This window comes from Astyanax mexicanus, chromosome 20 (assembly GCF_023375975.1).
Source record: "Astyanax mexicanus isolate ESR-SI-001 chromosome 20, AstMex3_surface, whole genome shotgun sequence".
NCBI classification, from domain to species: Eukaryota; Metazoa; Chordata; class Actinopteri; order Characiformes; family Acestrorhamphidae; genus Astyanax; species Astyanax mexicanus.
In genome coordinates, this window is record NC_064427.1 from 29,187,201 (window position 1) to 29,211,080 (window position 23,880).

General features: G+C 37.3%; 1 protein-coding gene across 1 annotated transcript in view; it reads right to left on the reverse strand.

The window, feature by feature from the left end:
- Positions 1-23,880, reverse strand: part of LOC103024460 (fibrillin-2) — a 114,256-nt gene that overhangs the window by 5,702 nt on the left and 84,674 nt on the right. The window contains exons 52-62 of the mRNA XM_049468551.1: positions 23,104-23,229; positions 22,625-22,744; positions 21,662-21,784; positions 20,973-21,104; positions 20,733-20,858; positions 19,148-19,354; positions 18,587-18,712; positions 18,324-18,446; positions 16,573-16,689; positions 15,320-15,448; positions 11,391-11,510 (exon numbers count right to left, since the gene is read on the reverse strand). Coding sequence (XP_049324508.1) covers positions 11,391-11,510; positions 15,320-15,448; positions 16,573-16,689; positions 18,324-18,446; positions 18,587-18,712; positions 19,148-19,354; positions 20,733-20,858; positions 20,973-21,104; positions 21,662-21,784; positions 22,625-22,744; positions 23,104-23,229 — 1,449 coding nt within the window. The remainder of the gene's footprint in view (positions 1-11,390; positions 11,511-15,319; positions 15,449-16,572; positions 16,690-18,323; positions 18,447-18,586; positions 18,713-19,147; positions 19,355-20,732; positions 20,859-20,972; positions 21,105-21,661; positions 21,785-22,624; positions 22,745-23,103; positions 23,230-23,880) is intronic.

Consider the following 23,880-nt stretch of genomic DNA (forward strand, 5'->3'; position numbering starts at 1 on the left):
ACATTAACATATAACATATGAGATGTAGCTCAGGCTTGAAGTATTTTGTTTTACTGCATGACCCTAACTAACGGTCATCAATTCGACTGGTACGGGGCTAATTTGCTACAAAAAGGCTATTAGATCAAAGCAGCCTTTTGGTGAGTGAGTGCCTCCCTAAAAAACCTCTGCTTCAAAGCGGGGGGTGACGCACACACACAGATAGTGCCAGGATGGAAGAACACAGTCAAGGTCAAACACTAGTGGTCCAGTCAGACACGTGCATGCTAACATGAGATGATTTTAACAACGCCTCATCAACAGGCTTACGTCATTTTGGGTATAAAACATGGAGTCAGATCAGAGGGGGTCAGAACTCTTACTGAGACGGCTGTAACACTGTCTTATATGTATTGGTTCTCCTGAATATTCAGTACTTTGTAATAAATACTTGGTTGCTTTCAACTTCACCTCCATCTGTCTTGACTCTCCATTCAACGAACATGCAAGGGAGTCGTAGCCCAGGCGAGAGGTGGGTGCGGACCCACCTTTCAATTTTCATTTCTACGACAGATGGTGACCCCGACATTTTGGACCCTAAAGAGTCTAACAGAAGGGCAGCATCCGACGCCAACCCACTCACGGCCGAACTTCTACTAAAAAGGTAAGCAGAGCCGGTTTTATCAAATTCTGCATATTGGTTATTTCTAAATTTGAGTGGATCGGCGGCCTGGCTGCTGTCCGGAGGGAAGCAGACAGCATACTGAGCTGTTTATAAAAAAGAAAAAACAAAAAGTAGAAGCTGTTCCTACTCAAAGGTTTATAAAAAGATTAGATGTTGTTCCTAATCAAGGGTTAAGGATTGGATGCTGGCGTCTCCCCCCGGCTTCTGACGAGAAGTTCGGATAACGGCCAGGTGCAAGGCTCACCTCGATATTGATCCGCTCGCAAAAAGCCAGAGTAGACGCTGTTCCTACTGACCTCTATTTTTATTCGGTTTAAAAGAGCAGAAGTTGTCCCTGCTCGGGTAGACGAAGTACACTACTTCTCTATTTTAATTCGGTTAAAAAGAGCAGATGCTGTCCCTGCTCGGGTAGACACTGTACACTACTTCTCTATTTTGATTCGGTTGAAAAGAGCAGATGCTGTGCCTGTTCGGGTAGCCGCTGTACCTACTTCTCTATTTTAATTCGATTAAAAAGAGCAGATGCTGTCCCTGCTCGGGTAGACGCTGTACACTACTTCTCTATTTTAATTCGGTTAAAAAGAACAGATGTTGTCCCTGTTCGGGTAGACGTGTACCTACTTCTCTATTTTTATTCGGCTGGAAGAAATAACAAAACAAATAAAACGGGGTATACATGGCAGTATAAACTATAAGTTTGAGGGAAGTGAGTCTGTGGCCGATAAGTGTAAGAGAGTATGCGTGTGTATGTGTGCTTATTCCAGGGACTGAGTGTGTCTGACTTTGTGATTGTGTATGTGCGACTGACAGAGAGAAAAAGAAAAGGGTCTGCGAGTGTCTGTTACAGGGATTAAAAGTGTGCGTGTCCAGTTTTCCGGAGAGAAACACAGCCTTGTGTGGCGGAGAGATAAAATGTGTGTGCGGCAGCGAATCAAAGAGTGTGTGCGAGAGAGTGAGCGCTGCTGAAATGTGTGTGCGTATGTGTTAGACTTGTGTGTGGAACTGTGAGACTGAAAACAGTGTGTGCGTATGCGTTACAGTGTGTGCGAGACAGACTGAATGCAACATAAGTGTGTGCGTATGTGTTGGAGTGTGTGGGTGCTCATGTGTGATTGGTTGAGTGTACGAACTCTTGTGTGTCAACGAAATAGGAATGGATGAGTCCCACTGCAGGGGAGGAGTCCAAGGTGAAGTAGGTGGGGTTGGTTCAGCTTCTTGGTTTTAGACTGAGAAGTTGGTTATTTGTGAATTAACACTTGTGAGATATCATAGAAAATAGAACATCAGTTCAGTAGGGAAATAGAGTAATACACAGTGAAAATGGGGGACAGAGGTGAACAGGGGGAAAAGGCTTTTGTATGGGTAGATAGATAGATATATATATAAGAAAATATAAGGGCAAAAAACCTAACTATACAAGGTAAAGATCTATTTGTAAACGGAGCAGTGCAGTAGATATTACTAATGGTCATAAATAATTAAATAATTAACAGAGTAAAGTGCGATGACATCGATTACGAAAGTGACTGATGTGACATAGAACTATAACATGAGATAATATAATATAATATGCATACGTTATCAGACAGTTATCAGACAGTTCTAAAATGAAAATGTGAAAATGTGAATACCCAATCATGAGTACAGTGTACTTTAATGTAAGCAAGGTTGGGGAAGTGTTAATATAAATAATTAAGTTGTGGAATAATGTCAGAGAGGTGTGTGACTGGATAGATAATTAGAGAATTTAGAGAATTTAATAAAGGGATTATGGGGTTGATTCGCAAAACAAATAAAACAGAAAAAAAAAAGAAAAAAAAAAAAAAAGAAAAGGGGGAGTCAGAATTGAGGAAAATAATTGGCTTAATTTTGGGTAGTGGACTATATCTTGGGGGCCCTAACCTAACAGGGACATATGTCTAACTCTATATTATATAAGCAAATCTAATAATGAAAATAATAAAGGTGTGTGGCTGTGTCGGAATCGTTTCCTATTGCAGAAATACATTTTTACCCATATAGTTCCCTATTAATTACATTATATTCTAATCATATTGTAAAGAAGATGTATGCTAGAAATTCCACATTAACATGGTTTATTATTTGATTTTTAAATGATCAGTTAAATAAATAGAAAATGCTACATAGTGAATAGTGAATGAGTTAATGAGTGAGCCATTCCAAATACAGCTTTTTCTATCAGGTGATTTAGTTAATTATCTTACTGTCCGTTTCTTATTCAGACTGATCTCAGTTCAGTCCTACCTGAATGAGATCTATATAAGATAGATGTAATATCTAATTTCTCTAAGTTTTATGCATCTCCGTCTATGCTGATATTTTGATTATCTTAAGAGCGATAGTAGATTTCAGAAAACAGTGAGGACAGACTTTATTTTTATTATTATTATTATTATTTTTTAAGGAAACGCAGTGTTGCATCTATTTCAAGCTACAGGGAATTTGGTATTTTTCTGATAAGGAGACATAATCACATGTATTGAAAAAATGAGCTTTCTATTTTGCTTTCAATATGCTTTACTTTCTTTCTGTATAGTATTAAATTAGACTAAAACGAGATCTGGAAAACAGCATAAATTTAGTTTTCATGCTTATACAATGCCACCTATAAAACAAATGCATAATTTTCTGGCTGTAGCATGAACAAAATCAGCTAAGCAATATAAACTTGTTTCATCTGCATAATGGTAAGGTTTGCAATCTGAGAAGCAGAGCCAGCAATATAATTTATGTATATATTAAATAAAACTGGACCAAAATTTAACCTTGTGGTACACCTTTAAGGTACGGATGCCAAATCTAAATAATTATTCATTGACATGCACTCTTTTGGGTCTATTTCAGAGCAGTGGCATAAAAGCAAATAATTTAGGCTAAATTAAGTGGGAGAGAAAAGGTGATAATGATGGTAATAAATAAGATATGTATACAATAATAACAAATGATAAACCATGGGTACTTGGGGCCTTGCACAGGCTTTTACGGTCGACACCAGAGTGTGCGTTTATGACAGTGTGACATACCTGGGTTTGCGTTCCCTAACTGTCAGGAACTCTACGGCACTGAATGTTGATTAAACAGTGCTGCTACGCTGTGTGTGGTTCAGTGTGATAGGCTGGTTAGCCAAAGACGGGTAAGATCCCAACGTACTACAACGGGACAACCTAAGGCAGGCACAGTCTCGATCTGACCACCACATGCATTTTAACAGAAAACGGAGAAAACATCGTGGACGGGAAGCACAGCCCAGGGGGAGAGTGAGTGGATGAATGGAGTGATGGGGTGTGTGTCAGTGGAGGCTTGTGCAGGGTAGACCAGCCCAGTGGACAGGGGAAAGACAACAGAGGGTGGAGCAATTTTGTGTTAAGTTTTCTGAAACAGAAATTCTGTTTCAGAAAAAGGGGGAGATGTAAATAGATCACCATTATTACCACCATTATTCGCCCAACCATTATTTTTTACTTTTTTCTTGACTTTTAAACCTATTACCTTTTTCATCCCTCACCACTATTACTAAAATTTTTTGACCAATCATTATTTTATAGATATAGAGCATTTTTTAAACTTTTAGCTTGTTTATCTCTTAAAGTTTGATTTTAAAACAACCACTATGCAGATGAGCAATTACTTTCAGCAATATTGTAAAAATTTTAGCTTTTAAGACACACTCAATCCTAACTTTAAAATATGAAATGTAGACACAAAATTAGACTTTCGCTATTCAACATGTAAGCCATTTTTTGAACAAGAAAAACAGTAAGTGAGATTTGATAAATTGTTTAAGGAAATAGATGTATTGTTGATAATTGTGAAAAGCAATCTGCTTGGCATTGTATATGCATAAATACATATTTAACATATTGAAAAGTAAATGTAAAGCATTGTTCGGATTTATTTGCTAAAATAACGTGGACAAAGCAAAGCATAACATCTGTGTTTATTAATATTGATAATATTATTGTCTGTAATGGAACGATTGATACAGAGAAAAATAATCACGTTCCACTTCTCCCAATTCTTAAAGCACTAAATAAAATCAACTAAATATAGAAATCAAGTCTTTATAAAATCTTGGGAATTGAAAAAGTCAGAAACATAATTTCTTAGTAAAATAGCACACTGCAGAAAATTAAAGTGGCAGGTAAAATAATATAGCCACAAGCGGTGATTCTAAAGTCCAAGCAAGAGTAACCCAAGAAAGCCCAGTACATCAATATGGAACCATTCCTGAGACAGAAGCCACATTATGTGTAGTTTGTGCAGAATTTAAAACTTTGGGCCCTGATATTCTATCAGTCAGTGTGGATATGGAGGGGAAAATAGAGCAGCTGATCATTACGATCTATGTAAAAAACATGATTTAGATGTATTTCCAGGTGTTTGTTTCTTATCTATTATCTATATAGTATTACCAATACAATATGAGAAGATCTACAGGAAGCTTTAAGTGGGAGGCTTAACAGCAGGTGCGTTTAAAGCAGCAGTTTTGTGCTGTGAAGCAGTAAAATATGGTCTGTACAATGATGCTGCAGAGTTGAGGTGTGTGATCTTTAGCTTGGTTAGTGTTTGTGAGAGTGGAAGTGTTTGAGTTTGTGAGTGTGTGCATGCATGAGAAATAGTGTGTGTCTAGTGGTAAACTGGGTGGTGAACATTAGTAGTGTTTGTAAGATCTAATTTGGATATAACAGAGCCACAGGGAAGCAGTTACACTAAAAGGGAAAGGGATGTGAACAAAAGGAAGGTAAAAGCAAGTAATTAATGGTGATGATAATTAAATGTTGCAATTTAAAATTGAAAATTCCTAAAAGTTAGGGATTTAAAGAAATGACTAAATGTTAGGGATTTAAAGCACTTTTGACAGTAAAGATCATGATTGAGTATAACTGAAAATCAGGACAACTGAAGAAGGTAAGACAACAAAAATTGGGCTTAAATCTGTGCACAGACAAAATTTAAATATGAAATAATTAACTTCCAAGGGGAAATTAGAGCTCGAGTTAAGTGTGATAAATGTATTTTAACCATGTATTTTAACTTGCAGGAAGGAGACACGGAGGACCCCTTAAAAGACTTCCAAAATGAATAGAGAACCTTAAACATGATTATAACGAATACAAAAGTCTCGTTTCAGATCTGTTTACACAGGGGGAGAAGGAGAACGTGGTGCAAAGGTGGACCAGTCCAGACACAGAGTGGGTGCTCCTCCGCCATTACGCACGAAAGGGGAATGAGCATGGCTGGATTGGGCCTTTCCAGGTGACTGAGAGAACAACGTACGCAGATCAACTGATCTGGCGAGGGTTCTACAGCTGTGCAGCAACAGAGATCGCTCACAGAGCCAGAAGGAGAGGTGAAAACAACAGCTGAATCGTCTGACTCAGATGGAGGCCCGCAGCAGGAAGGAGGGGTAGCAGAGCCCCCGCAGCACGGGCCTGGCCTGGCCACAGCAGAGAAAAGATTTCTCAGAGCACAGCAGCAGCAGCACACAGCCTGGCTGTGACCGAGGAGAGGAATTGAGGGAGTGACTCATTCAGCAACGTTTCGATTGCGTCAAAGTACACTACATACAGAAACTCTTAAACACATCTCATTAAAAAACACACATAGTCTTATCACACACCAACTCATACTTTTCATTCACTGATATTGCAGACATCAAGGTAGTATACCTTCAGAACCCTGAAACAAGAAGAAAGAAGAAACGAACAACACGAATTGCAACTTTGACATTTACACATATAGGGTTATAAACTGTGATTTGCTAAATTAGGGGGGGAACACATTATTTTTTCTTTACAGGTTGTACTGAACATTGCTTTCCTTTACAGGTGGCCGAAAGACTCTTGAAAAAACGAAATTGTAAAAAAAAAAAAATATATACACTCTGTAACCTTAACACTTACACATATAGAGCTATAGATAATAAGTTTACTAAATACTGGGAAACTTAGAGGGAAAACACATTTATGGTTTAATAATGGCTTGCTTGGTACGGAAAAAGGGGGTGGGACAGGTCAAAGTACGGACACTATAACGAACCAGCATTTCCTCTGGTTATTCCAATATGGCTCCAGATAATAATAACAGTTGCCCTCATGGGTATAATGATAATAACACTGACCATTGTCTCAAAACAAGAACAACTAACAACGGTAGAGGGAACAATTGTAAACACATCAGCAACCGTACACCCGACAAACGCAACAGCTAAAGACCAGCCCACACAGCTTAATAGAACCAAACGATCAACCATCAATCAGCCTAACTCAAAATGCATCAGGCGCTGGGGAGGTATAGAATTAGACTAATATTGGGGTGAGATGACAATATGGACAGTGAACTTATGCGACGTGGTTACTTGTGGTAAGCAGGGGTCCAAGGGGGAAGCGGTGTACTTGTGTTGGTCCCGTGATGATAATCTTAAGTGTAACCATAAGGGGGATTCTGACGAAGACCTTCACATTAACATAAAAAGGTTTTTCACCTCATTGCAGCATTTTTTTCAAGTTGAGAAGCTAAAATAGAATGTGCATTTTACTATATTGTTTATTTTTTCATATATTTTTTTTAAATAGAATTTTATTATCATTTGAATCTTATATGATCCAGAATAATTCTCATTACCGTTACAGTAAATGACGAAGCTGGATCAACGGTTCGAAACATTTTTTGATGATTAATTTTTGATTAATAGTTCCACAACAAATCCCATCAACTTAACAGCACAGTCCTTGACAATTACTTTGATCTTTTTTATTTATTTATTTATAGTTAAGCAACTCTCATTACCGATACAACATTTGTAAAATATCTTTTATTTTTTTTTTTTTTTTAATTAATGGAAATTATTTTAGAATATGTTTGATCAAAAACTCATGGGGACAACAGGTGAGGGGTATACTATAGTAAAATGAAGAAACGTTATTATAAGATGTGAAACTTTTAAAAAATTAACATTTTAGATCCATAACGGTAATGAGAACACAATTAAATGGTAATGAGATGCTCTTAGCTAATTTCACACATAACTTAAAATGCTAATATGCTAACAACCTATAACTTTGCCAGCTGTCAAAGCCTTATATTGTGATAATATTCATGAAATAATTGATTTTTATATTTTTAAAATTTTTAAATGAGTATTAAACCATAACGGTAATGATAATACACAGTGTAACTGAGGACAGTTTTAGTAATATTAACACAGATTTCTCAAAGGGAGAGAATAGTGACCAACTGATCTTATCTCCATTTTGAAGCTTGTATCTGAAGTGATGCATCATGGGATAGCTGATCAATTTAAAGGCACAGTGTAATTTTTTAGGGGGGTAAAATCATGAAACGGTAATGAGAAAAATTGTTCGGACACAGTTATTTTGTTTAAAATCAAGTACATTTTTTGTTCAACACAAATAATATTTATATTATGTATAAATGGTGATATTTTAAATGACTTTAATCTATTTTATTGATTCGATATGCTTAGTACTTTTAATATGGTTTAACTTAAAATTAGAAAGAAGGGGTACGGACACATAACGGTAATGTGAATTTCCATACATTTTTTATTTAATTTATATAAAAATAATTTTATATGAACAATTGATCCATACAGTACTACCTATTTGCTTTACACACAATATCGGAGTTTTTGTGAATTGAGTACTGATTTAAAAAAAATTGTCATGGACATGTTCCCTGCAGCTTCATGAGAATCACTCATAACACCGACCAAACAGCTTACAAGGCCAGACCTTGTAACAAGTGGGAAACCGTAATTAGGTCAACGCATGTTAATTGGGATCCAAGCGAACGCTGGGCGACTCGTGAGCGGGAGAACTGGAATAGTATTAACATACAAAGGGATAATGGTCCGATAAATAATCTGATAACCATTGCATTAGAGTGGCAATCTGATCCTAATGGGGAAAAATCATTTTTCATAGGGGTCCGGGTGGATGTAAGTGGTAATGACCCTGTGGGATGGATCAAAGTTAGAGCTACAGATAAACCGACCTATACTGGAGTGTGAGGAAGAGCTGGAGGAAATGCTGGAAACCAACCAGTCTGGGGGATGATTTTATTGCAATGATGTCACTTCCTCCTTTGATAGAGTTCGAATTATTGGTCGCCTGGTGGCAGAGGGACCGTGGGAGAATTTTTCCTGTCATAAATTGGTTGGAAGGCTGCCGGAACAGGTTTTCGCTCCCACCATTAGCAAAATGTTCACACATATGTTTATCAAGTGTTGAACATATGTAAATACATATTTGGAGGAATTACGATGTGTTGACGTATCTGGTTGATACGTCAAAAGGGAGAATTAAAGAGTAACGGTTTATTTTACCTTGAGTGTATTGACAAATATCTTTCAATAATGATTACTTATCTTAGTATCTATAATTACATAATTATTGTGTGAAACCTTGTATTTTATAGGCATTAACCAATACTCACATTATATTTGATCATTTTTACTCACAGTGTATTTTACACGCATTTATATAAAAGATTAACCAATAATCACAATATATCCTTTACACATATAGTAAAACATTGTTTGATATGGCATGTGACTAACACAGACTTTATTATATGACAGATTAACCCACATTAACATATAACATATGAGATGTAGCTCAGGCTTGAAGTATTTTGTTTTACTGCATGACCCTAACTAACGGTCATCAATTCGACTGGTACGGGGCTAATTTGCTACAAAAAGGCTATTAGATCAAAGCAGCCTTTTGGTGAGTGAGTGCCTCCCTAAAAAACCTCTGCTTCAAAGCGGGGGGTGACGCACACACACAGATAGTGCCAGGATGGAAGAACACAGTCAAGGTCAAACACTAGTGGTCCAGTCAGACACGTGCATGCTAACATGAGATGATTTTAACAACGCCTCATCAACAGGCTTACGTCATTTTGGGTATAAAACATGGAGTCAGATCAGAGGGGGTCAGAACTCTTACTGAGACGGCTGTAACACTGTCTTATATGTATTGGTTCTCCTGAATATTCAGTACTTTGTAATAAATACTTGGTTGCTTTCAACTTCACCTCCATCTGTCTTGACTCTCCATTCAACGAACATGCAAGGGAGTCGTAGCCCAGGCGAGAGGTGGGTGCGGACCCACCTTTCAATTTTCATTTCTACGACACTAAGCACATGGGAACAAGTGGTTTAGTTGGTGTATTTCCTGGCCAAATTCTAGCTATTATATAGCTCTGGAAAAAAAAGAAGAGACGACTTAAAAACGATGAGCTTCTTTGATTTTACCAAATAAAAAACCTCTGGAATATTATCAAGAGGAAGATGGATGATCACAAGCCATCAAACCAAGCTAGACTGTTTGAATTTGTGGACCAGGACTGGCATAAAGTTATCCAAAAGCAATGTGTAAGACTAGTGGAGGAGAACATGCCAAGATGCATGAAAACTGTGATTAAAAACCAGGGTTTTTCCACCAAATGTTGATATCTAAACTCTACGAATATGAAAAGTTTATGAATATGAACTTGTTATCTTTTTATTATTTGAGGTCTGAAAGATCTGCATCTTTTTTGTCATTTGTCTTAATGACAATATTTTTATTTGGAATTTGATAGAAATGTTCATAGTTTATAGAATAAAACAACAATGTTAATTTTACTCAAATATATACCTATAAATAGCAAAATCAGAGAAACTGATTCAGAAACTGAAGTAGTCTCTTATTTTTTCCCAGAGCTATATATGAAAAGTTTCATATATAAAATAATTTTTTTATTTAATTTTTTGAGTTTTGTTTTAATAGACAGTACTTGTCTTGTTCCACAGAGGGTGCTGTTGTTCAACTGCTTCAGTTTACAATCTAACAAGCTTCCAAATGTCTGATTTCTCACTGTAATAAAACAAATGCCTTTAATCTCTGCTCAGGCGGTGTTGTGAACAATTCTATAACTGGCAGGCAACCTATATTATGTGCACACAAACAGAAAACAGCAGCTGTGAAAAACAGTGGTGAACTGAAATATGTGTGGCTGTCTGTCAGCAACTATAAACAATATGTAATGTTTAGATTAACAGATTTACTAACGCTGTTCATATAAAACAAATGACTCTTGTTGGGCGGCGTTAAGAATGTAGTGCAATGCGAAAAAGCGCTATGTACACACTTACTAATGTTTTATTTCCTATAGGTCCACTCAGTGGATTTGCCTACAAATCTATAATAAAACCAACTCTACAGTCTCAGAATTGCATGCATATTACACTGACATGTCAAAAGTCATAGGATACGACAGGGATATGTAAGCTGGTCATGAAGTGTTACCTCAGGGGATGCTTTGGAAACACTCACACTTGTAGTTGTGAGGCTTATCTTGTGAGTGAGGTTGAGCTCTGGCCAGTGTGCTCATGGCAAGGATATGTAAATTATCAGAGTATTAGTGAATTTGGCCTGATATACTGAGTGTCAGATGGATAGACATTCCATTTCTGAAGTTGCTTGGACTTTTAAAATGACTCGATCCACAAAATTATCACATTTGTATCTCTTGTAGTATCAGATATTGAAATCACAGCCATACACTTAATACACGAGGCCCCACAGGCATATCTTGAATGTCACTGCAGTGTTCTTTAGTTGGGACATGAATGAACAAATGCTAGTTCCTGTCTATATGTCTATATATATATTCATTTATATACCAACTTACTCACCAACACACTGGTTCCACTGGTAGTGCTGGGTGTAGCCTTGTGGACAGTTGCAGCGGTAGCCGCCCAACATGTTCTCACAGCCAAACTGACATCTATGGTTGCTGTCACACTCATTAACATCTACATAAAGACACAGAGACGGAGACAGAACAAATAATGTTTCATATATTGCAGAAAAGAAACATTTTATTAAACTACTGGTGATCAAATTTTGAACTTTTTAAATGTTCAACCCTGCTCAAATTCTCACAAATATCATTTGGCCAGAGCAGTTCTTGGAGCAAAAGTACAGAGATTTGTGTTTGATTACAGTTACTGCTGCTAAAGGGGAATATACACAGCTACTGAAAAGGGAGCTATCAATCAAGAACTGGGTGTTGAATATATTAATACACTTGAAATAAATACATAATCATCATATTGTTTTTCTTTTTTCAATTGAAAGGGTTTGGTTTATCCCTTAAAATGCCATGTCCCATATACTGGCTACATATGTAGATGATACAAACCATTTATTCTGCAGTAAAATAACTTATTTACTTCCTAAAAGCTTGAGGGCTTTAACATCTCCTACAGGAAATCTCAAGAAGCTGCCTGTTCACTCACTACTCCACTAAATAATTCCAGATCAGTAAAAGGAACCAAACCCAAATTCTGCATGTTTGAAAATAGGTGTTAAAAACTAGACAAATATAACGAAGTTAAAGAACAAAAAAAGTTTGTAGTGAAGTTTGTGGATACCACTTCAAATTAATGCACTCAACTGTTACACCAATTGCCCATCCAATTATTGCCAACAGAATAAAACTCCATGCATGTATAGCAGGCTATGAAACTTATAGAGAATTGTCACCAGGTCTAATGCAAAGCATGGGCTAGAGGGGTATAAAGCCCCCAATGATGGTGTTCCATCCAATACTTTTGGAATAAGTTGGGGATGATGATCATCCAACATCCTCACCTCACTAACACTCCTGTCACTGAATGCAAACAAGTTTTTTTCTTTTCAGAAATGCTTCAAAATCTAGTAGAAAGGGTACTTCCTGAAGACAGCTACTTCAACAAAAACAGGATAAACAAATTTTAATACCCTTGGATTCAGAAAAAGAAATGAATAATGTTATAATAATGTTCCAATTATGTTGTCCACAGACTCGTGTCATAGCAAGCCTATACCATAAAGACGCTCAGATTTAAATTCTCATAATCCAGTTTACACATATATAATGTATGTCATTAGTCGTTTTATATCATGGTATATCTTTTACTGCACCACCCTTGCGGCGTGGAGCCATTCGTTCGATCTGTGATGTGGTGGCACTCTTTCCTTCGCTTTCCTCCCAGATGGTCTTGTGGCATCATAACAGCATTAAATGAACTTAATGAGAAACTAAAAACCTTCCCTGGGAATGTAAAAGTGCCTTTTACGTTCAAACCCTACCAGAAATGCAGCAATTTCCAAGGAAAAATGAGCCAGCGCTGTAGCAAACTATTAATGTGAACCGGATTCGCTGGCTCCGTGCGAGCTGGCAGTTTGACAGTACATCAGTTTTCAATATACTTATAGAGAATGAAAGGCCTGCTGCTGCTGCTGCTATACAGCTCAGCCTTCTTCACATCAGTTCCCGTGAGACAGTGGCTACATTTGCTGGTACGTTTGCCGGCCTCTCTCTGTAAACTGTATAAAGCATGGTCATGATTCAAGGCTGTATTTAAAATGACTTTACTACATCACATGCCATAACTGTATACAGTTTAGAGTGTAACCATGTAGCTATTCACCTCTTAAAATGTTTCAGAACAGAGCCAGTGTAATATCTGGGAGCTGAGCCATAGTAGAGCCAAAGGCACTAACCACTGCCCCACACAGCCTCACGCTCATAACCGCAGATTAAAACTCTCCCACTGGACTGAAGTCAGTTGTTTAGTGTAAGTAGCCACGAGTAGATCGTTTGGAGAGTGCCAGCAGGAGCTGAGGTTTATGCCCTGCAGATTCCAACAAAAAAAAATCCACAAAAAAAATCCACAAAAAAATCCACAAAAAATCCAGAATCTCAGGTTTGAAAGGAATTTAAGAGGCAGGTTATGGCAGCAGTGGAAGTGACTAAATTTCATGTTTTTATTTTGACACTCCAAACATTTAGATTACGTTTACATGCTAAATAATAATAATTATTCTATAATTGTTTTTATTAAAAAAAAAATTCCCCCCATTTTTTCCCCAATTTACAAGGCCAATTAGCCAACCCACTCATTAGGACTCCTTCTATTACTAGTGATGCCTCAACACCAGGAGGGTGAAGACTAGCACATGCCTCCTCCGATAAATGTGATGTCAGCCACCACCTCTTTTCAAGCTGCAGCTGATGCAGCATTGCTGAGTAGCATCACAGCGCACTCGGAGGAAAGCGCAGCGACTCAGTTCCAATACATCAGCTCACAGATGCCTTGTGCTGCGGACATCACCCTTTGTAATGATGTGGGAAGAGAGCGCTATTTACCCACCCAGAGAGAGCAAGGCCAATTGTGTTCTCTCAGGGGTCCGGTAGTCGATGGCAAGCTACATGAACAGGATTCCAACCACAATCTCCTGGTTATAGTGGAAGCACTTGGGTAAAACTCCAGCAATAATCCGATTTTTAATTTCTACCAATAAACTCACAGAATCATGTTATGCAAATTTCAAACTTCCTTCCAATGCTCTTTGTAAACAGAAATCAATGAACACAGTTTTTAGACTTTTATCTAATGTTCCCAAACAAGATAACGTTTTTGTAATTGGATTTCCTTACAGTCAGCTGGCCTAAACCTCCATCACCTCAGTTAACATGCAATTCCTAATCTGATTACTAAGGATTTACATGAATTTGGGTGATCTAATAATAAAAAAAAATCCAAAATTAGATTTTTGCTTTGCAACCAGCCAATAAACTCACAGAATAAGATGTGACACACATATCATGTAAAACCCAAGCTTCACAAAAAAAACAAAAAAAACATCTAGCCACAATATGAACATCAACTTGTAGATGAGCAAGATTTAAATCCTGTTTAATTTTGGTTTAAGCCTTGCTCCAAAAGTGTTTTGTCTCGTGGAAGCTGTGTTAAATGCTGCTCACTTATTTCTGGTTCCAGGTCTGTTTTTATGCATGTGTTTTTATTTACTTGGACTGAGAAAAACTAAGCTAAAATCCAGCTCAGATTTCTTAATCTGATTATTAAATCTGCATTTGCTGTTTACATGACTACTCCAATTACTGCAGAAACCTGATTATAAAAATACACATGTAAAATAGTGGATTCTGAGAAAAGTCTAATAATATACTCATTTGTATCTTTTAACTGCATGCAGAGCTGTAGATAATGACAGAACAAGCTTGGGATGAGCTCTTTAGAGGAGATCTTCAGCTGCTGTGATTTTATTAGCGAATTCCCTCGTCACATGCTTTTAATGAGCCGGGCTGAATCAGGTTTCAGCTCTCAGGACAGTGCTGCTTTCAAGCATGAGAAATCCGGATACACCAACATCCAGCACTGCCGGCCACATGAACAACACCTCCCTGCTCCACTGACCTCTGAGCTGCACTCAACCATGTAGAGCGGATATATCTGACCTGGCATTTAGCCACACTCACATTCATATGATCATCAGGCTGGAACTGCTGTGACAGATCAGAATCATGTAAATTAACACTTTATTTAGTCCAAATTCTCTCTCTTTCTGTCATTTTCTCTAAAGCAGTTGACTGTAGAAGAATTTTGTGAGTAAGACTGTGTGAATTATCTAATTGAGATGTGTTTCATCTGATATACCTTATCTATTGTGTAGGTTAGTGTGTTTGTTTTCTTGCCACATTCTCAACCCCCTTGTTTTCAGGTGACACCCACCTTACAGTGGCACACAAATTGATGATTCATGAATATATTACCTTCACAGTGCAGTCCAGATGTGTCCAGGCTGAATCCTCGCTGGCACTCACAGCTGAAACTGCCCGGTGAGTTCTGGCAGAGGCCTTTAGCCCCACACAAGCTGGGTTCTGCTGCACACTCGTTATGATCTGTGAGAAAGAACACCCAATTTTCAGTAAAGAGAATTGAAATATAGATATAAAAAATTGTTGACAAGCTGCTGAATTTCAAACAGGCCACACCAAAACAAAAAGATATATTCCACATTAACAATAGCTTCTTATATGCTGACTCCCCTCTATTTAACTCTTTAAGAAATATGTAAAATAATTGTTTAAATATTGCTTTTTAGACAATGTAAAGAACACCTTCCAGATTTATAATACATGAAATATGTGAAGTGTAAAAGAACAAAAATCATTTCATCGCAAATTTGACAGTATAAAAATTCAATTACATTTTTTTTAACAAATACAAGGTTTCTGTTTGACTATAATTTAAATAAACACAATATGGACAAAGGTTTTGGGACACCTACTCATTCACTGATTCGGCACCTCAACGCATCCCAAAAGAACTGGATGGCGCATCACTGTTCTTCTCCACTGCTCCACAGCTCAATGTCTAATGCCAACACCAGGCATTAGACATAATGCCAATAGGTTCTTGTTCATCTATTGGCATTTTTTGCTGTTTATCTATTATCTGCTCCATATACTACTGGTAAAACTTATTTTTTATTTGGTTTCAAACTTTTATCTTATTTTATCTTATTTTCTAAAAGGCTAATAAACCTACCCACTTGTTAAAGATTTCTCACTAGTGACACCACAACACCAGGAGGGTGAAGACTAGCACACGCCCTCTCCAATACATTGCTGCTGATGCAGCATTACTAAGACGAATCACAGCGCACTCTGAGGAAAGCGCAGCGACTCGGTTTCAATACATCAGCTCTTGTGCTGAGCTTGTGCTGAGCGATATCACCTATTGGGGTGATGAGGGGAAAGCGCGCCATCTACCCTCCCAAAGAGTCCTCTCTCAGGGCTCCGGCAGCTAATGGCAAGAAACAGGATTTGAACCGGTGATCTCCTTATCATAGTGGCAGCGTTTTAGGCTGCTGGACCACTCGAAGCTTAGTACTATAAAAGCTTTGCCAGCAATGAGTTCTAAGTAGCTGAATGTGTTTATTATTATGAGGGGTGTCTACAAACATATAGTCATATATTATATTTCAGAATACTTTTGTGTGTGTGTGTACATGTGTACTCACCTATACAAGCTGTGTGGTGTTGTGTGAATCCTGGAGGGCACTTGCAGGTGAAGCCACCGATAGTGTTAACACACATAAACTGGCAGTTGTGCCTCTTCACCTGGCATTCGTCCAAATCTTCAAAGCAACAGCAAAAAAACAAAACAAAAAAAAACAAATTAACTCCATACCTCAACCACTTTAGCACAAGCGCTGTGAAATTAAACTTGCTTCTAGACAGATTTTCCAGTTCTTCATGTTTTCCACTCTGAATGATATCAGCTCTTTTAATAAAACCTAATAACATTTTTACCTCTTTACCAAATTACAAAATTCACAAAGGGAAAAAGAGGGATTTCTTGTTTTATTAAAGAAAGCTAAGCAATAGTTAAAGACCCACTTTATCTGCTAATGTATGCAACCAAATATTCCCTGTATTTACTCATCACTCACATCACACTGCTGTGGGTCAGTGTGTTCCTCACCATGGAAAATAGCTTGAACTCTGTGACTCTTGTGGCTTTTCGAGCATGAACTGTTTGGTTCAAGTTCTCTGACAGTGTTTTACTGAGGGTACGGATCATTCTAAGTAAGACTTGTTTGGATTAACGTTTTGTTTGCTTGTATACTACAGATCTCAGTCTTGCAGTGCTTGTGTGACTAATCACTACTAATGCGCTCTTTATGAGTTTTGAATCTGTGTTAAATGTGATCTCACAGGTTCACGATTATAAGGACACTTTCATATTAAAGTGATTCCTAAAACTAAAACAATGTGACTACATTTGAAATATTATCCAAATCTGCAGAGAATATTACAATTTACATTAAAGATAAACCACGACACAGGGCATCTTCCCACATGACTCACATTACTACCAACCCTGCTCTAGGCTTTAACATTTTTATTGTCTTAAGGTTAAAATGTACCAACCAGTCAGCAATAAGTGGACAATAAGCAATAATAAGGACATGATCTCAATCATTTTTGCTGAGCTTGATAATGCCCTTTATGCTGTATTCCAATATCTGAATATTCTTTATTCTTTTTTATCCCTGCTCTAGGCTTTAACCCTTTTATTGTCTTATGATTAAAACCACCAGTTAGACTTGTAAACAATAATATGACTCTAAACACACCGCTACACTGCTTCTCCCTAATAATCAATATGATTTTGAAGCTTCCATTTTAATGTAAAAAATGCTACACACTGTTGCTTTTCCAGAACTGAAAACCCAATACATTTTCCGCTTGAAATTTAAGGACTTTTCCTGAACAAAGGCAAGATTCTAGAAAGCAAAAAAAACCTTTCTTCATTCATATTGTATAACAAAAAGCTGTACACTATCAGGGTACATATATTATTAAGGGACATTTTTGAGCCTTAGAACAAGGGCACATACAGAATGTTAATACTGCACAATGCTTAGAGAAATGTCCTATCATTTGACAGAAAAGGATAAACTAAAGACGATAGTGGACACTGTGATGACAACTGCTCTTTCATCGCTCAGCAATAACCACTCAACACATCTCAACCGTGTAATGCTGCCATACTGGAATGTGATCATATGATCACCAGAAAAGCCCCATAGTCTGCCTTAATTAAAATCTGTAGAAAAGAGATTTTAGAAAAAATGAAAAATGCCCATAAATGTCCCTGAAAGACGGATCAAAGTCCTTTCCTTTAAAATGCAGCATGACGCGTCCAACACACAGTACTTTACTGTTAGCAAAGCTTTAGAGGAACAGTCGCGAGACAAAACCTCACCTTTACATGACCTGCTGTCCTCTTGAAGGATATAGCCACGTGGACAGGAGCACGCATAGCTGCCTTCTGTGTTCTTACAGATGAAATTACACGGCTTTGGAGACATAGCACATTCATCCAGATCTGAAGAAATAACAAAAAGGTCACTGGGATAAGTATCATATGAAATATGGTAAAAACAGCATTTATATGTTTAATAATATGTTTGAAAGCAAGATTTCTGAAACATGTTTGTGTGTGTATTTAAGTGAAAAGTGCCTTACCCACACAAGCAGTGCCTGCTATACTGGCTGTATATCCCGAGTTACAGTGACATCTGTAGGAGCCCATGGTGTTGATACACCTGCCATTCTTACACACATCTGGTATTACCTTACATTCATCTATATCTGTAGATGTTAAGATACCATATGTTTAGTGATTATATCAATTATCAAGCAAGAACCCACAATACATCAAAAATACTCAAACTCAAAATACAATGTTTATATATGATCAAAATTCTTGATCTATTTGACCTTTTTCCTGTTTATACAGTGATTATTGGTCAAATAAACGATGCTATTACCGTATAACTAATTTAGCTTCATAGCACCAGCACAGATACAAACAAGTAAGTATCACACAGCAAATTTAGCAGTATACTGGAAAATCCAATTCATTTAAAAGCCAAGAAATAAATATTAATAATTTATAACCAACCAAGTATTCATGTCCTATAACACTAGGATAAATGTCTTTGTTAAAGCCATGATCAGTAATGAACAGTAATATTTGCTAATTAAATGAGTGGTAAACTATAACTCTGATGATAAACTGCAGACCTGTGCCATCAGTAGCGTATCCGTGCCCATGTGGGCACAGTTTCTTGTACTTGGCAGTGCCAGGCAGAGGGCACAGCTCGCACTGATTCCCCCAGCCATGGCCACCGTCGCAGCAGCACTGGGACTTGGTGATGGCTGTTCGGCTGCTGGAGGACATCTGACACATGGTCTGCAGCACCTCCGTAAAACAGAAACCCTGCCTGTAGTCTAGAAAATATAACGAAGAGAGATGAGCTGACAAGAGACTGGATTTGTGAAGGTGCTGATTCAACTGCATCAATTGTTATGTTTGGATTTATTGCAATTGATTACCAAAAGACATATCCAAGTGAATTATGTTAAAAAATAGGTTTCAAAATATATTTAAGTTGTGAATGTTGTGTAATACAAAAACTAAGAAAGGCTGGCACTACTACCCTAAATGGTAAGCAGGCCTGGATACAAAAAAAAGGACTTCTGTATTTTTCACACTATTAGGCACACTATCAATAAATGTCTATTTTCTGGTCTATTTTCATACACAAGGCGCACCAGAATATAAAGGCACTTGTTAGGGACAGGGGTGTCGCCATATTTCCCTTCTAATTTAGCTAAGCTGAGCTAACGTAAGTTAAGTAAACAAAACTGTAGTTCTTTAAAAAAAAACAAAAAAAAAACACTTTTTTTAAGACGAGTCAGACAAGTCAAACCAGCGCTGGATATTAATCTACACAGATTTCTCTCCAGAAACTGTTCATTTGGGTGAGTAAAGAGCTTCCATTTATTTACAGCAAGCTTAGATTTCCACTAAGGCTGGAGCATTAGCATTAGCAGCTAACCACTAATGCTACCTAACTGCTGCCCGACAGCGCTACACTAAGGAACCCTGAGTGTTCCGGTAAAGCAGGGCACTATTAGCTAGCGGTTTGTCCCGCGTAGCTAGTTTTAACACGCAGACTACAGGCTGATAATACTCACCTCTGAACAGCTGAATGGCTAGCGCTTAGCAGGAAATGCTAATACTGGTGGAGAACTAAAATGAAACTTCTGTGTAACTCTGCATTTTACCAGAGTGGCTTTACTGCTCCTTTTTCTGACCAGTAAAATTCATACATAAATCGCATCAGATAATAAGACACACTGACTATTTTTGAGGGGAAAATGTAACTAGTTTAAGTGCGCCTTAGAGTTCGAAAAATATGGTATATGGGGAAAAAAAAACAGGTGCCAACAGATAGTGATGGCATAAACCTAACAAAGGAAAACCACAGCAACCACCCAACAAGCCCATATCAAAAACATGAACTTCTCAGCTAATTTCAAAGTTTATTTTGTCTTAGGAAAAATGTGTAATCCCTGGCTTCACAATATGTACTACATGTGGTGTATAAATATAAGAAAATTGGTGTAGGTCAAATAAGTAGGTCAACTGTACTACTTTAACAAGATTAAAAGGAGTTACAGTAAAATCTGTGGAGGCATAATGTGGTGAATAATCAGAACTGTCATTAAACTGAATCATAATGAGCTCAAAAACCTTCTACACACAGAGACACACCAATCCACATGCTCTTTTATATTATAATTTAAGTAAGTAAAGACTTACCTAGGCACTGAGTGTGTGTAGGGTCAGGCTGGAAGCCTTCTCCACACTCACACATATAGCTGCCTATGGTGTTCACACAGCGGCCATTCTCACAAATACCAGGCTTAGTACGACACTCATTCTCATCTGCAGAGTAAGAGAGTCACAAACAAGGTAAGAGATCTGTAGCAACACAGCACATCTATTTTAGCAGTATGTAATCAATATATCTTCCAGTGATCGAGGAAGGAACTTTCTGACCTTGACACAATTCATCGTCCATCCTGCGAACCATCCCGGGAGGACAGATACACATAAAAGTGCCAATGAGGTTCTTACAGGTCATGCCTCTGGTGTCACAGTCGTGTAAGCCCTCCACACACTCATCGAGGTCTGCAGAGTAAAGAGTAGGGATACACAGAAGAAAATTGTTACACTCTGCTGAAAGAAAATCTGTAATATCCTTTGTGCTTGATGATGAAATTATGTGACTGATATAAATTTAAGTACAAATTTTAATTGAATTATTTCACTCTCAAAAAACAAGCTGGGAATCCTGAACATTCAATTGATTCCACATGTGTTTGTATGAACAACAGGAGATTTTTTTTATGGTTTGAATTGCACACAATTATTGTTCTACATGCATATATATAAATTTGTCCTTTTCATAATAATGAACAAACTGGACAGTTGTCATATGTTACAAAAATTATAAAACATTTTCACATTGTTTTACATTTCAAATAATTTACATTGTGTCAAAATGGACCAATGGAAATGCTTAAATATTATTTGGATTAAAATCTTTGTACATTGTCTTTTTTTCCACCTGATTTTCCACCACGGAGGTAAAACAGCTTTTCTATTTTGCTCAAATCTCACAGGTAATATTATACAGAGTTCACTGACTGTATCTGTAGGAGATAAGACGGGAGCTGCTGACTCACCCTGGCACATTCTGCCGTCCTCTCGCAGTGTGTATCCGGAAGGGCAGGAACACTCGTAGCCTCCGAAAGTGTTGATGCAGCGAAATGCACAGAGCAGAGGATTCTGCCCACATTCATTTATATCTGTCATATGCAGGAATAAACAGATAACAATAAAAAAAAGCTATGCTTTTAACTTCAGACTAGACTAAAGCAGTGTGACTGTGATTAACATTCAAGGTAACTTTAATATTTTAAGCAAAAACTCATTAAAGGTAAGTAATATTGAGGACTTTTTAATCTGTGATATTTAGTCCTGTAAACCATCTAAATGCATTTACAACCAACATCTGTCTGCACTCTGTAAGTCATATGCATAAGAAGAGACTGGGTATGTTCTCTAGAGATGCTCTGCCAGGACTGCAATGCAGTGATTTTCAGTTCTTGCTACATTCAGTGGCTTCTTGCCCTCACTCGTCTTCAGTAAGTGATATGAATACCAAAAGGGGTTCAAAACTGTCTCAGAAACAACCCTCAAAACATCAGGCAGTGGTTTCCTATATGCAGTGGTCAGTGTCTAAAAAAAAGCACCCAGTAAACTGAGGCAACAAGGTCATGAGCACCACAATTTACAGTTTAGAGTTACAATCAGTTTACAGGATGTAAATAACCTGGTGCTATTTTTTTCAATACAAGATTCCACAAGACATCTTTAGAGGTTGAGGCACAGGGAACCAATCAGTATTAGGCAGGTAGTTCTAATGTTATGGCTTAACAGTGTGAGCACACGTATAAAACTTTCTTACATGGCAGTTGATGTTGAACTGCATTTGCTCAAACGTTAGACAATACAGCCAATACATCATATTCAGTAATGTATAACTGTAGCAAAGTAAGTATATTGTAAATAAATTGAGAAGTATTGCAATTTGTTTAAAATAAATAGATAAAAGAAACACTATGAAGGAAATGTTTGTGTTTTACCTTCACAAGCCATCATAGGCCCTGGTTCAAAACCTTCCTCACAGTTGCACTCAAAGCCACCAATCACATTAGTGCAAGTGCCATTTCCACAGGGATTTCCCACGGCACACTCGTCAACATCTGCGTGAACAGAAGGAACTCATCAGAGGCAAAACTTGGAAATCTCAATCTAGACTATGTATTTGGCTGGATTATTAAGCAAGCAGGTTTGGCGTTACATGTGAGCTTACTACAAATCATTCATAGCTACATTAGAGCTGACTTTGGTGAATCAAGAGTTTGATTGCTTTTCCAACAAAGTGCCTTGCTTCTGTAAACTTACTGTGGGAAAATGTGCTTCTGTATTCTCTAATCATGATGAATGTGATGTTTGACTTATTTACCCTCCAGTGCTGTTAAAGCGGTAGCAGAGGAGTTTGTAAAAAACACAGTAAGCTAAATGAAAAAAGATCAGCTCTAAGAATATGCAGCTTTCTTACCAACACAGTGAACTCCAGTGTAGTTGAGTGTGTAACCCATGGGGCATTCGCAGCGGAAGGAGCCATCAGTGTTGATGCAGTGGCCGTTGTGGCAGATACCTGGATTCTCCACACACTCGTTCACATCTTACAAATAAGAAATATAGAAATATAAGAAAAATGTATTAAATTTATTCTAAGGCAAAACTGACTGTGGTTAACATTCCGGAATACTTTAATGCTGTCAGCAAAAACTCATGAAAGGTAAGTAATTTTGAAGATTTTATCTTAAATTTGTGATATTTAGTCTGTAAACTGAGTTTACTACAAATCATTAATAGCTACATTAGATCTGACTTTGATGCACCCTGAGTTTGATTGAAACTATAAACTAGTTTGGTTGCTTTCCCAACAGAGTGCCTTGCTTCTGTAAAATTACTGTGGGAAAATGTGTTTCTGTATTCTCTAAACATGATGAATGTGATCTTTGACTTATTGACCATCCAGTGCTGTTAAAGCAGTACCAGTGTTCGTAAAAAAAAACAGTAAGTTCACATCTTACAATTAGAAAAAAAAAATTTTTTAATTTATTCTGAAGCAAAACTTCCACCTGTGTTTGAATTTTAGACATATCAGTTCTCTGATCAGAATTATAAAGTTATTGGATACAGATCAAAACCATGAGTTTGAGTCCTTAAATCACAACCAAGTCTTTTCAAAAATGAACATCAAGACCTTAATTTTAACATTAATAAACAGTCATTTAAAAATATATTCTCTTGTCCCATTTCAATCTAA